The sequence below is a fragment of the Perissodus microlepis genome, chromosome 6, assembly GCF_051167445.1.
Source record: "Perissodus microlepis isolate ML-2025 ecotype Zambia chromosome 6, ASM5116744v1, whole genome shotgun sequence".
NCBI classification, from domain to species: Eukaryota; Metazoa; Chordata; class Actinopteri; order Cichliformes; family Cichlidae; genus Perissodus; species Perissodus microlepis.
This window is the reverse complement of record NC_140466.1, coordinates 21,784,211-21,798,114: the sequence shown is the minus strand read 5'-3', so window position 1 is coordinate 21,798,114 and position 13,904 is coordinate 21,784,211. Positions and strand designations below refer to the sequence as shown.

Sequence of the window (13,904 nt, the reverse complement as noted above, 5' to 3'; positions counted from 1 at the left end):
TGGATCAAAATATTTTTTTACTCTACTTTAAAGTCATATGAAAGGTTTTCCCATGGGTTCTATAAAGTCCTGTAAAAAAAAAAAAGACAAAGAAATAGTATACACTGCATTTAATTAGCTTGTAGAACCGTCTTTAGCTGCATTTGCCTTTATCAGTGTCATATATCACTGTGGAGGAATTATGGCCCACTCTGCAGAGTGCTTCATTTCATTGAGGTTTGCATTCATTGGTTCATGCACAGCTCTTGTAACACCCCACCACACCGGCCATTGCAACACTACGATTCTTTACTTTGTCAGACACTCTGCTGTAGATTTGCAGGTCTCCTTGGGTTCATTGTCCTGTTGCACGATCAGTTTTTTGGCTAAGATGGGCTCACATTTGACTACTGAATACTTTGGTATACAGAGGACTTTATGGTCAACTGACTGCAAGGTGCCCAGGCCCTGTGGCTGCAAACTACTGCAAATCATCACCCCTCATCACCCCTGAAGTGTTCGTGCTGATATGCTAAGTTTGGTTTTCACCAAATGTGGCACTTTGCATTATTGCCTAACATCTCCACTCTGCTCCAATCTGTCCAAAGGACATTGTTCTACAGGAGTTGTGGTTTGTTCAGCTTTGTAAACGTAAGTTGTGCTGTCATGTTTTTCCTGGAAAGAAGACACTTTGTCCTTAACACCCTTCCAAACAAGCCATACTTGTTCAGGCTTTTTCTATTTGTACTGCCATGAATGTAAACATTTAACATGCTAACTGCTCTTGTTTTATTTAGCTATTTATTTTTTAATACATTTATGAACTTATGTATACATTTGCTGGGATATCCACTCCTGGGATGACTGCGGCACCTGAATGCTCCAGACCAACAAAGTGGCTTTTGTGGAGGTGCTCACACTTTCTGACGATTGACTATCAAGTGTATTTGATTAGGAACATCTGGCTGCTCTTAATTCCTGTGGGAGCAGTAATAGATGTACTTAGTTTTTCATAGGACTCTGTGCTGTCCTTTCATTTTAAATAATAATAATAATAATAATAATAATAATAATAATAATAATAATGGGCACAAGTGCGAAACAAGCAACATCAGGCTAACCCTGTCAGTTTGCGCCCTCTCCCAAATCACGGACAAATGTGATTTATATATATATATATATATATATAAATCACATATGTCAGTATCAGTATATGTCAGTATCTGACTAAATGCAAAAATAAACGTCAGGTAGTTTAGAAGTGGCACTGCTATAAGGTCATAAAAGGTCATTTAAACAGGCTAGTGTCAGGTTCGTTTTATAACTTTAAAATATCACAACACAAAATCATAAGTATGAGGACAGCAATGAAGAATGCAAAGGAGTGACAGTTGGGTTCAAGGTGGGCGTGGGATTACACCAGGGATCGGTTCTGAGCCCCTGCTTGATTGCCATGGTGATGGACAGACTGACAGATGAGTTCAGGCAGGATCCTCTGTGGACTATGATAACAGGACGGATCTGCAGAGAGCAGGTGGAGGAGAGTCTGGAGAGAAAAAGAATGAAAGTCAGTAGAACTAAGACAGAATACATGTGTGCGTGAATGAGAGGGAGACAAGTGGAAAGGTGGAGTTACAAGTAGTAGAGATGGTAAAGATGGATGAGTTTAAATAGCTATGAACTGAGGAAAAGAAATTTGAAGAAGAGAGTGCAGGTAGAGTGGCGTGGGTGGAGACCAGTGTCAGGGGTGGTGTGAGACAGAAGGATGGAAGCAAGAGTGAAAAGGGACGTTTATGAGACAGTTGTGTAACCTGCTATGACTCTGATTTGGACATATATATATATATATATATATATATATATATATATATATATATATATATATATATATATATATATATTCTGTTTTTCATGAGATTATTGTTCTGAAATCAGCCATATTTTTGTTAGTCTCAACTGCGGGGTCGAATATTTCGAGGTTTACTCATCAAATCGTCAAAAGACTTGTCAAGTCCCTTGCTCCACCCTCGCCAAACAGCAACGCCCATTCGTTCACAAGAGTTTATACAACATTGTTTGGAAACGCTTTGCATCCTCACCCTTCAGACTGCAGCGCTCGGCTTGTGAAAACCATTACGTTTAATTTACAGCCTTTTCTGCGCCTTTTACAGGTGACCATGCATCGATACGCGTAAGTGGACTTTGTTTGGCACTGTGTACTTAACTTTATTTGCATTCCTGCGACATTTAGTCTGTCTAGTTAACCACTTGTACTTTTGGGCGATGGGCCTAAAAACATCGTCAGAAAAACATTAACTGAGAGGCTTTTGAGTGCCACTTTGTCCTCAGACTTAGAAACACTGAAGTTTTACATTAAAGTAAATTAAAGTACACCTTATACCTAGATGCAGATGAAGATTGTAAATAAAATTTATGTAAAATTGTTCTATGATATAAGAGAGGCTCATTTAAACCCTGTGTAGAGTTGAGTTCTAGCAGTTACATAACATGTCAGCGAGAATAATTACATAATTATAGCTTCCCCAGTGTGGATTCTTAACAATAATTGAATGTACTGCTGTATTGTGAAATGCAATAGCAGGACATTTTTTACCAAGGTGAACAATCTAGATATTGCCTTAATTGGTCTATAGTCACTAATTGTCCTTCATGCCAGAGGGGTCTTGTCCTAATATTTTTTTTAATATCTTACAGGTCAGTGGGTATACTGGAAGCTGCTTTGTTGGTTTTGCTGGCAGGCTGTCAACAATGTGTCTTAGCATCCAGCGACACATTGGCTCCAGAGGTCTTGCAGAACAACGGCACCCTGTATGCAGTCTGCAAGGTGAGACCCAGCACCTCTCTCCCGGAGGACCTGCCCAAAGTGTACGGCCATGTGTTGTTCAAGCAGGATCATCCTCAGGAGAAAGTCAAGGTCCTTCTCTGGTTTAGTGGCTTCCCCAGAGACGGCAGTCCGGAGCCCAGAGCGGTGCACATCCATCAGTATGGAGACCTGAGCCGGGGATGTGACTCCACCGGTGGCCACTACAATCCATATGGTGTAAATCACCCTAACCACCCTGGAGACTTTGGAAACTTTGAGCCCCAGCAAGGGAAGATTAATACAATGCTAGAATCTGATGCAACACTGTTTGGAAGCCTGTCTGTGTTTGGGAGAGCAGTGGTGATTCATGAAAAGATAGATGACTTAGGGCGTGGTGGAGACGCTGGGAGCCTGCTGCATGGAAACGCAGGCCGAAGGCTCGCATGCTGTATTATTGGGGTTTCGTCCCCCAATCTCTGGAATATGAACTTTAAGCAGTACTCCAGGCGGCTGAGGAGGAATTAACCTACAGTAGTGTGCTATACTCTACTTCCAGTTTGATACCAAGAAAAAAATAATGAGGTGGTTAAACCCACATCCTGCCAAAATGCATAGTAGCTTCTTAGAAGTATTAGAAACATGCTTTAATAATTGTTCAAGAGTTTTCTTACTACAAATTAGCATAATTATGGTGTTCAATATTAGTAATGGTACAGTTGGTTGGTTGGAGTATCAACAAACCAAATATATGATTGGACTGCTTTTCCTTTGGCTCCATCATCAGATTCACCTCTCAGCGTATCCTGGTCCTTAAGTTGTGACCAAAATTATTGAAATAAATTTCAGTACCATCAGCCTCAGCTGTGCTGTCTTTGTAGCTCGAAGTTAGTTAGTCGTAGCTGTGGTCTTGTGTAAAAATAAATAAATACAGAATACATAAAAATGCATACAAATACAATGGTTTTTCAAGTCAAAAACAAAAAGTAATTTACACAAATTTTCTAATAAAAAAAATAAGATCAAGATGTCAGTGTGTTATATTTCAGGAGGAGCTTCGAGAAATGACTCTTGTAATTATCAAATGTCTGTCAATAAATTAGGTCAGATAAAAGAAACAACCGAGACTGTCTTTATTTACTCAGTAGCATGCTGTCATATAGCATTTAACACATATTTGAATGAATAAAAGGAATGAAATCTTTATTTCCAACATATAAGTAACAAATGTTAATAAATATTAAAAAATGGGTATGAAATAAAGAAAGCCATTATATTAAATAAACTCCACAGACTGATCTCCCATAAAATACTGACCATTTCCTGTTCGAAAAGGAGTAGAAGGAAGCAAATGCTTTCCAATTCCTACTTCCTGTTTAAATCATGTCTGTTTTTGGTTATAGAGCATAATATATACCTGTATCTATAAATAAATGTACCGATACAACAATCTAAAAATATTTTTATATCTTTATGCACAGTATAACCATCATATCACCTCACAGTGTTCAACCCAAATATCCACGCAGAGTTTAATATTTAATACTCTGCTTCCATATACTGCTTTATAAGTGTTTTTTTTTTCATGTATAATTTCTTAAAACTGATTTATATTTGTGCACATTTTCAAAACCCTTCTCCATATTATTCCACAAATTCACTGCACAGGTTAATTTGAACAAGCTCTTCTTTGTTGTTCACCCTATTTTTTTTTTTAGCTCTCCTCTCAGATCATAACCACATTTTTTTAATTATACTTTCTGATAACATATTGCTTGTTCTGTACATTATCTGACCGTTTCGTAATATTTGATGTGATAAAAAAGCACCACTAGAACATGTAGTCTCTGAATGTTAACCATTTGAGTTAGCTTTTATATTGTTGACATATCACATCATCATACAGTCTCATGAACTCATAGTGTTGTCATATGCGGCTTTTCTTTGCTACACGGCTGATTATACGCTGCGAATGTTAAGTAAAGCAGAAGGTCGGTTTGTGCTTGGTTCACGTGGGGCACATCGTATTTAGAACAAGCACACAGTGCTTCCTGTCATCTTTGTCAAATTGCTTTTATCCTCGTGATGACTGAATTAAATCATGCCAGGGCTGAATTCTTGACAGTAAGAAGCCGGTTCATGACCTAACAAAGGTCATTTAAAAGATCATCATTAACTCCTTTTTATTATGTGATTTAATCAGCAAAAGATTTCCTACGCCTAAAGCAGACAACTCTGTTAATGTTACCTTCAAAAGCAGAAAGAAACCTTTAAGTATAACACATACAGCACCGATCCATGCATCTTTTTTGGTGTTAATAAAGAGAAATCACTGTTTTGCCACATTAGACATGCAGACTACATGAAACGTGTGAGTGAATGAATGAACCACATTTTAAAACTGTCAGAGAAACTCTCACAGGAGTGAATATTATTACTCCTGTGAGTATGGTTTGGGGAATGATGAATCACAGGTGTCCAGTTACTTTTGGTCACATTGACATCAGATCAAAAGGTGGTGCAGAACTCAGACAATGGACCGAGTGAAAGCAGAGAAACATTAGAGCATCTGAAGAGTATCGTTAATACTCTTCAGTTTGGTAGGAGTCACTGTTGATTCATTCACACTCATCTGAAATCTAATATGCTGTTTTCCAAAGATTAGTTTCAGTTTTTTTGATTTTTGAATTATCTAAAAAAATAATTAAAGAGCTTTGTGGATTTTGTAAATACTTTAATTAGTTTTTTTTTTTTTTCCTAATGCTGTGCGACATCACAACTCCTGACTACTGCAAACATCCGCGGTAGTCAGGACGTCCTCCTCCTGCTCTTCGGAGGCTGTAGTAGATGATGTAACGTGACTATTTCTCTCTATTACATTACACTCGGTTTCAACACTTTCCCCCCCTACAGTGCATTCATCTGACTCCTCCTCTCCTCCAGCTGTTGGGACTGAGTTCTCTGAGAGTTGCTGTGAGTGGCCGGGGTCTGAGGGATCAGGTCTGTTCAAGTATTTCACATCAGCACTGGAGTCACTCAGACCCTCTTCTGTTGCAAAACTGGTAAAAACTGCGGTGCTTTGTGATTGGCCACTTTCCTGGCACTCCTCACTAGCTGGCATTTCTGTTTGAGGCCTTGAGGACTCTTGCTCGTCCAACTGTGGTGAGCAGTTTTGGTTCGAGGCCTCGACACACGATGATGGTGTTGGTGCGTCATCTTGAAAATCTGATGCAGCTGGTGTTACACTGTCTTCCGGAGAGCTCTCGTGCTCAGCTGGTTTGGTTGACCTCTTGTCACCTTTAAGAACAAATCAGAAAAATAACATTCAAGAAATGCAGCTCCTATTTTAACTGCTGTTGACCAATAGAGGAATAATTCCACTGAATAATCACCGTTCTGTCCCGGAGAATCAGATGGATCGGTCGAATCCACTAGCTGCGTGTTCAGGATGATGGCGTCTCTTCCCCCTGTTATCACAAAACAGTCAAAGTAAGCTTTCAGAAAAGTGGTTTACATAAACAGCTACTTAAAAAAGGTTGGATTAGATAGCGATAAGAAGTGTTGGTAGATATGAGAAGAAGATTAATTTGAGAGTTTATGACGTAGATGACATCGTTTTTGGAGAAACATACTTCCGCATATTCCCAGAGACACATTATAAGTCAGGCCTCCGGGTAGCAAGAAGCAAAAGGGCAGAAAAAGGAAGAGGAATTATTGTAAAAAACAGTATTCTTAGCACAGGTTAGAGTGATATGCACGTCTCAGGTTATTGAGACAACTATAATAACCTGGAAGGCTCCATAATCCGGACATCTCCAGTGTTTTTAGTTTCTTCTCCAGCTCGGCTACTCGATTTCCAAGAATCCTAATTGGGGAAAAAAGGATATTGCAGTTGGCCCATCATTACATCAAGAAGTGAATTGGCTAAAAATCTACAGCTGGGGTGTCAAATAAAAGGCCTACAGGGCAGAATCAGCCTGGCAAAGACTCAGTCTGGAGCTTTGGAAAATGTGAAGGAGGGCATACATTATGGACTATTAACTTCATTTTCATAAATTTTGCAGGCTTTACTAATAGCAAAGACTCCTCCAAGGCCATTTATACTAAGAACAAAACAAAAAGTTTTCTGTGACTTAACAAAAACGTTCTGCAGGACAGTCTGGGCAGCGGCACGCCAGAGCTTTTTCTGTAATTTTACACATTTATTTCTTACAATTTAAGTCCAACAACTCATGCTGACAGATTTCTTTCATTTACTACAGGAGCATTTATTTATAATGCAGTTTGACACCCGTGATCTATGGAGCATATAATAAGAGTGCGAATGAAGTCTGAATTTTAGTACTTGTTGATTTGGCGCTGGTGCTGAATCACCATGTTTTTCTCGTGGATGGTTTCCAGCAGAGCTGTGGCGAGAGATTTGAGGTCTGAGATGGACTGAGGAGTCACCGGCAAACTGCAGCCGTTTTCTTCAGACAGCAGCAGTTCCTTCACTGCAAGCACGTCACAAGCCACGGTTAAAAGAAACAGCAGTCATCATTTCCCATGAGACACTGAATAAAACTGAACTCACACATTTAAAGGGTAATATGTGCATAATAGAAAGTGTAGATGTTTGAACTAGCATGATTCCTCTGACCTTGTTTAGCAGAAAGCACCCCAGTCAGAGCACTGCTGTTGGGCTTTCCACTGATTTTAGAGGTCTTCCTACACTCCAGGGCACTCTGACATCAGCAGGAAACAGTTTGGAGAAAAGAAAGAGTTTAAAAAAAAGATAACATACAATAAATATATATGAAATTACAGAAAAAAACTACAACTACCTTGTACTTCAGCAGATTTGTCTTGAGCAAGTTGACCTCTTCTTGAAGTTGATTAAGTCGCTCATGCAAATACCTGAAATGTCAGAAACCACAAATGCTGTTCAGTTTAACCTGTTTCAACAGTAGAGAAGAATTTCAACTGCAACTCAGTAAATTTTTATCTAAATTTTATATCTATCTATCTATCTATCTATCTATCTATCTATCTATCTCAAGCACAGCATTATGACCCCATTTGTCCCTAGACTCATTATTTGTCCAGCACAACCCACAGATGCTTGATTGGATTGACATCTGGGGAATATGGAGACCAAGTCAACACTTTAAACTTGTTGTTGTGATCCTCAAACCATTCCTGAACTATTTTTGCTTTTGTGTCAGGGTGCGTCATCTTGGTGAAAGAGGCCAGAGCCTGAACTATCCTTATGCTTGCGTATTTTTCCTGCTTCCAACACTGTGGACAAAATGTTCACTTGCTTCCTAATATGTCCCACTCACTAACAGGTACCACAATGAAGAGATAATTAGTCTTGTTCAGTTGATCTGTCAGTGGTCATAATGTTATGTCTGATCAGTGTATGTAACTATATATTGCAAGACAGCACGTGTACATGAATAGACTTTTGAAAATCACTGCTTCAACATGCCAGCCAATCACAGAGGTACTACTTAAAATGATCTTTTTAAAAGAGCAACAAACCTGTTCTCCATGCAGAGCGCGTCGATGTCTAAGATGCGGACATCATCATTCCCTACTATGTGGTTCATCTCCACATTGAGACGATGAGCCTTCTGTTGAAACACGTCCCGCTCTGCTCGAACATCCTGCAGCTCATCCGTGAGCGACTTCACGCTGTTCTCCAGCACCTCGTTCTGCACCCAAACAAGATTCAAGATGTAGAACAATTTTATCTAGCAATACAAGTCTCTTCTTGTCAAATATATATCATCTTCTCATTAAAAGTGGAACTCTAACTAATGCGAGGACCTCCTTGAAACTCCAAATTTTATTATTATTTCCTGAAATTAATCCATTGTTGAGGGATTTGACGTACTCAAAAAACAAATTAAACTTTGAACAACCAGCAGAATTGCTTAAAGTTGATGACACTTGTGGCTATGCATAAAAGGTTTACTAGCACCCCGTTCCTGCATTTTTGTGTTCTCTTTTCCCCATTTACAGTTGTACACTAAATAATGCCGATCCTTCAGAATCAAACTGGCTTTTTATTTGGTCAGTCTAATCAAAATGCTAAATAATGTGAATTTTGATATTTTGTCAGCCATTTCATCTATAACTAGACGAACATCATCGGATCTCCCCCAAGCTTTACGTTATTGCTAAGAGAAGAGGTCTGCAAGCAAATATTCGGTTATAATCCTAGCGCCACCTTCTGGCAACAGGAAATCTGACCTAAGGGACGGATTCAATCCAATTTGGATGAAATGTACATGTTGTGCTTGACATATATTTACATCTATCTAAAGTATAATTACTGGTTGTTCTGCAATGTCACATAGCAGACAGAAAGGGATATGCAACCTCGCTGCACAGCATCTAATAAGTGTCACAGCTTAAAGAAATCTAATTGCCACTAGTGTTAGCAGCTTTAATATTCACCTACATTTAAAGAAAACTGCTAATCGGTTCCATTTTTTTCCTGCACAGCACTTTTATTTCTCATGTGATATTTTAAACTATCATACTTTGTTAATCATATTCATCTGACACTGATACTGAAATGGTGACCTTGTGATAGCTAACAAAGGGTGAAAACACTGGGTTAGATTTTGCTGAAATGGAAATAGGGTTCATGTGATTGCTTTTAAAATAAATAAAAAAATACTTACAAATAAAATATAAATAAATATAAACTTTCTTTTTCTAATGCAAGAACCAATTAGAACTATTAAATGCCAGTATATAATGTATCTAATAAATGTAAATGTATATCATAAAAAAGTGAACCATTATGTGAATATCAGCTGAATAGTCAAAATCAAGCAGGGGGCTCTCACCTGTTCTCTCGCCCTTTCTAACTGTTTGACCAGATCTTCTCGCTCATGCGCGGGAAAGTGTCGGGCGCCGACCTCTTCGTCTCCCAGCCTCTGTTTGGTGATGGTCATCCGTAGAAGCTGTGATAGCACAAAGTAAGAAAAGTCTCAACTAAGCTACAATTATACACCTTTGGTGTGTTTGTACAGTACAATTTGAAACCTGTCCTTAAAATAAACCACACTCACCCACTTGATCGTTACTTAGACTGACAAATAAATGTACAAAGGTATGTTGGAAATGTATTTATGAATAATGAGAGGCAAAGATTCAGCAAATATACATTAGAAACATACCTTGTTATCACCCTGAGCTTCCAGTAGTCGCTGATTCAGCTCCTTCACCTCCTCGGACAGATGAGAGTTTCGCTCTCTGGAGTCTGTCAGTAGCTGGGCTAAATTCACCTGATCATGAAGTAAATACAGAGACATGTTAGCCCCATGTGTCAAGTTGGTTTGTGAATGAATATATATATATATATATATATATATCTCTATCTATCTATCTATCTATCTATCTATCTATCTATCTCTTCCATCATTCCAATTTGAAACATTAGGTTCAAACAAGCAAACGTAAAATTCTTTAAAAAATTTGTGGTTAAATACGTTTCCCAAATCTTTTTCTTCTTCTGTGTAATCTTTGAGAGAAAACAGGTTAAATTCTTTTAAGGTTTTATTTTCTTGTTCTTCTTGTTTTTTCAGTTTTTATTGTTGATCTTAAGCACACTGAGTTTGAATGTAAACAAATGCACCATAAAAATAAAATCGTCATTACATTTTTTTTTTTAAATCTGTGATTCATTCAGTGGTGACTTTGTTACTGTGTCATTAACCAACAGTTTTATATCAGAGAGCAACTTGTGAGAACATTGTGTGTGTCATGCTATGACACATTATGATAAGTAGTACACACCCATGCTACAGCACTGTTTGGGCTGTTCATGCTGTTGACTGAAATGAAAATGATACCATCACATTAGAAGGTGCTGTACTGTAAGCGCATAAACACTAAAACTGGGTGATTTGAGCTTGTTGCTAAGTGGTTTCTAGGTAATGCGATAAATATATAATACAAAACTCAACTTTTGTTGATATAAATCAGACGTTACCATCGTAAAAATAAAATGATACAATGACTTTATAAAGTTTTAGAGGAACATAGATAAAAATGGATCATTTTAGGATGTTGGCACTTCATGCTAGGAAGCATGATGAGGTCTTAACATCAGATATGGATAAGAAGTTTGTGGACAAACAGGCAGACAAAGATCTGATGTATTATTCTAAGATAAAGCTGCTGTAATTGTCAAACAAAGAGCGCCGTAGAGATGTTAATAGTTAGGAGTAAATATTAGTAGTAAAGCTTTAAGCATCCCATCCAAAGAGATCTCCAACTTGTGACCACATTACTGACTTTGCTGAAAGTCTCCAGCATCACAGTGAAATCCAAGTGTATCAAAGTACAGTTAAGACAGTTCTGCGTGCAGTGATTAGCATTTTTAAATCTCTTACTTGATTCCTTTTCTCTGGAGGCAGAGAAGGATCTCCATCCTGTCAGTGACACAAAGACAAAGGAAGTTGTCATTAGATGCCACAAAGTTTAATAGCAGTAGTTTTTATCCTCCGCTCTGATGCATCTTTTAAAACGGCGTCAGATCAGCTTACAATGAGCTCTCTGTACTTCTTCTTGAGTCCCTGGTGTCGCTCACGGAGCTGGTTGGCCATCAGTTTGTACTGATCCCTCTCCTGCTGACAGGTGTCCAGCTCTTTAGACAGAATCAGAAGAGCTTCTTTCTTACTCTCCAACTTCCGCTTACAAACCAGGAACTGCAGAGAAAGAAAGGTTTTGAGGAAAAACAAAAGGTTCTGGCATGTAGTCGATATAACGTTATTTGATTATTTGAGGGCTAAAGAGTTCTCTGGTCATCATTAAAGATCAAATGCAATGTGAGATATGTAAAAGAAAAAAAAAAAAAACAAAAAAAACAACCCACATATATACTACTATAGTGGCACAAAAACTTTTTCTGATGGTAAAAAAATAGCAACGGTTTGCATTGCAGCTCCTTGTTATTTTAACTGCTTGTCCATCTGATGTATTGGTTAAACATTTTCAAATGCAGAAGAGCATCACTGAATGCACAATACATGAGATCTTGAAGCAGATGGGCTACAGCCGCAGAAGACCACACAGGGTGCTACTCCTGTCAACTATGAACAGGAAACCAAGGCTACAATGCCCTCTGACCCTTTGTGAAAACTAGTTTCTTGAGCAGGGGTTCACTGTACTCAAATGGCCTCCACATTCACCGGATTTAAGTCAAATAGAGAGAGATGGTGGGACAGGAGCTTTACATCATGGATGTGTGATGCTAGCATGTAAATATGGACCAAAAATGTTTCCAGTACTCTGTCGAATTAATGTCATGAAGAATTAAGGCACTTCTGAAAGGAAAGGGGTTCAACCCAGTGCAGGGTGTATCTAATAAAGTGGCTAATGAGTGCATGTCTGCAAAGTATTGCACAACCAAAGCTGTGGACAAAAATAGTAGCATGAAGCATAGACTAGGATAAAACTACTCTAGTAGCTTAAATGCAAAGCAGTTCAACACTGACTGCACTCAAGTGAAATACTCGAGCAAACGCGTTGATATGCAGCCATCTGAACGTGTTTCTTCATTAAAGCTGCAACTCGCAGTGTGGTGCAAGTCAGTAACTTTACAAGGCAACGGGCTCAGCAGGCACAAGGAAACTCAAATCTTCTTCCTCATACATGTGCAGTCCTTGCAGGTAAGAGAAACCACAGCAGCTGAGATTTAATCCCGTGAGCTCGGATTAATTTGGACACAAGTGTTTCAGTGGATCCGAACAAGCGATAGCAGACAGAACTAAAACACAGTGAAACGATCATGTACGCTACAGTATTTTAGCCGGTCAGGACACCTGTCCCACAATTAGTGTGCGTCAGTGAAGGTTTTTTACGCTCTTTCCTCATTCTCGTCCTTTCTGCGTCTTCGCAGTCTCACCTCACTGACCAGCCCCTGCCAGTCACTTTCGCTCCTCCTGGACGGATCCATCGCGTCCTGCGGCGGAACAAAGGTTACCCAAGCACAGTGAGTTTCACAGAAGCATCACCCCTCTGCATCTGCAGAAATCAGAGTCAAAACCGATTAAAGCGATCGAGAAACGCGATTTGCATCACTTCCGTCCGTCTCGACGTCAGAAAAGCGTCACGTCGCATTTACAGAACCTCGTAAAACAGAAAGAGACTAAAACAAAATAACCAAAACGGAACGAGATGCCTAACAGCTGAGCTGTTGTGTGTGTTTATTATAGTAATCACCCCTAAACAAGTAAGAGAGCGTGACAAATGATGTATTAGGCCAGGGGTGGGCAATTCCAGGCCCCGAGGGCCGGTGTCCCTGCAGGTTTTAGATGTGTCCTCGAACCAACACAGCTGATTTAAATGGCTAAATTAGCTCCTCAACATGTCCTGAAGTTCTCCAGAGGCCTGGTAACGAACTAATCATGTGATTCAGGTGTGTTGACCCAAGGTGAGATCTAAAACCTGCAGGACACCGGCCCTCGGGACCTGGAATTGCCCACCCCTGTATTAGGCAATAAATGTCCCTCTATTTATAAAATAGTCAATAAGAATTGGGGTAAAAATACTTGTTTCTCTGTTTTGTTTGTTTGTTTGTTTTATAGCTTAACTAGTGCCAAATCATGAAAATAAGATGGTTTAACTTTATTAAAACGAAGGCAGGCATTAACACTGTCAGCATACAGCTGATCTCTATATTTTATTTCAAAATATGACATTTTATCAGATGTCGTCAAGATTTTAGTATTGTTGTTGTTGTTGATGATAATGATTATGATGATGATGATGCTGTAAGACTAAAACTAACTGCACTGTTGAACTGAATAAATATGCAATAGCCATTTGAGCTTCCTGTGTCCCAAAATTCTACCATACAGGTCAAATCAACAGTATTTTTGAGCCTGATGTGATTTACCGTGGAAAACCTTTAAATTACTTTTTCTTTTTCTTTGTCAAATGTGACTAAACCTTAAACCGTTTTATACTAGTGCTGTTGTTGTTATATGGTTGTTTGGTGTGAGTTTCCCCCCCCCTTTTTTTAGCTTGAAGTTGTATTTATGATGCTCTTGTGTAAAGCACAAACCCCTAAGATTGGTCAGTGAATAATCATTTATACAGT

General features: G+C 38.8%; 2 protein-coding genes across 3 annotated transcripts; one reads left to right on the top strand and one right to left on the bottom strand.

Moving 5' to 3' along the window:
- Window positions 1–2,014: 2,014 nt before the first annotated feature.
- Window positions 2,015–3,882, top strand: LOC146385631 (extracellular superoxide dismutase [Cu-Zn]-like). The gene is made up of 2 exons (XM_084931440.1): window positions 2,015–2,170; window positions 2,695–3,882. The coding sequence occupies exons 1-2, from the start codon at window positions 2,157–2,159 to the stop codon at window positions 3,326–3,328; spliced, it is 648 nt and encodes a 215-aa protein (XP_084787566.1). The 5' UTR covers window positions 2,015–2,156; the 3' UTR covers window positions 3,329–3,882.
- A 27-nt stretch (window positions 3,883–3,909) lies between these two features.
- LOC146385630 (coiled-coil domain-containing protein 149-like) lies at window positions 3,910–12,919 on the bottom strand. 2 transcript variants are annotated; one of them, XM_084931437.1, is made up of 13 exons: window positions 12,708–12,919; window positions 11,347–11,508; window positions 11,194–11,232; window positions 9,976–10,083; window positions 9,643–9,759; window positions 8,324–8,496; window positions 7,624–7,696; window positions 7,440–7,524; window positions 7,146–7,293; window positions 6,589–6,665; window positions 6,433–6,468; window positions 6,193–6,267; window positions 3,910–6,097 (listed from the first exon to the last, which is right to left on the bottom strand). In XM_084931437.1, exons 1-13 carry the CDS (start codon window positions 12,756–12,758, stop codon window positions 5,574–5,576), a joined length of 1,668 nt encoding a protein of 555 aa, XP_084787563.1. In that variant the 5' UTR covers window positions 12,759–12,919; the 3' UTR covers window positions 3,910–5,573. The 2 variants fall into 2 exon arrangements, with proteins under 2 accessions (XP_084787563.1, XP_084787564.1); XM_084931438.1 differs by lacking the exon at window positions 6,433–6,468 and having other exon boundaries at window positions 12,708–12,918.
- Between the last annotated feature and the right edge of the window lie 985 nt (window positions 12,920–13,904).

Coding starts and splice junctions, on each gene's coding strand:
- LOC146385630 (XM_084931437.1), bottom strand. CDS start 12,758: ATGGATCCGTCCAGGAGGAGCGAAAGTGACTGGCAGGGGCTGGTCAGT. Junction 6,666..7,145: donor CACCAGCGCCAAATCAACAA/GTACTAAAATTC, acceptor TTCCCCAATTAG/GATTCTTGGAAATCGAGTAG. Junction 6,268..6,432: donor GTCTCTGGGAATATGCGGAA/GTATGTTTCTCC, acceptor TTGTGATAACAG/GGGGAAGAGACGCCATCATC.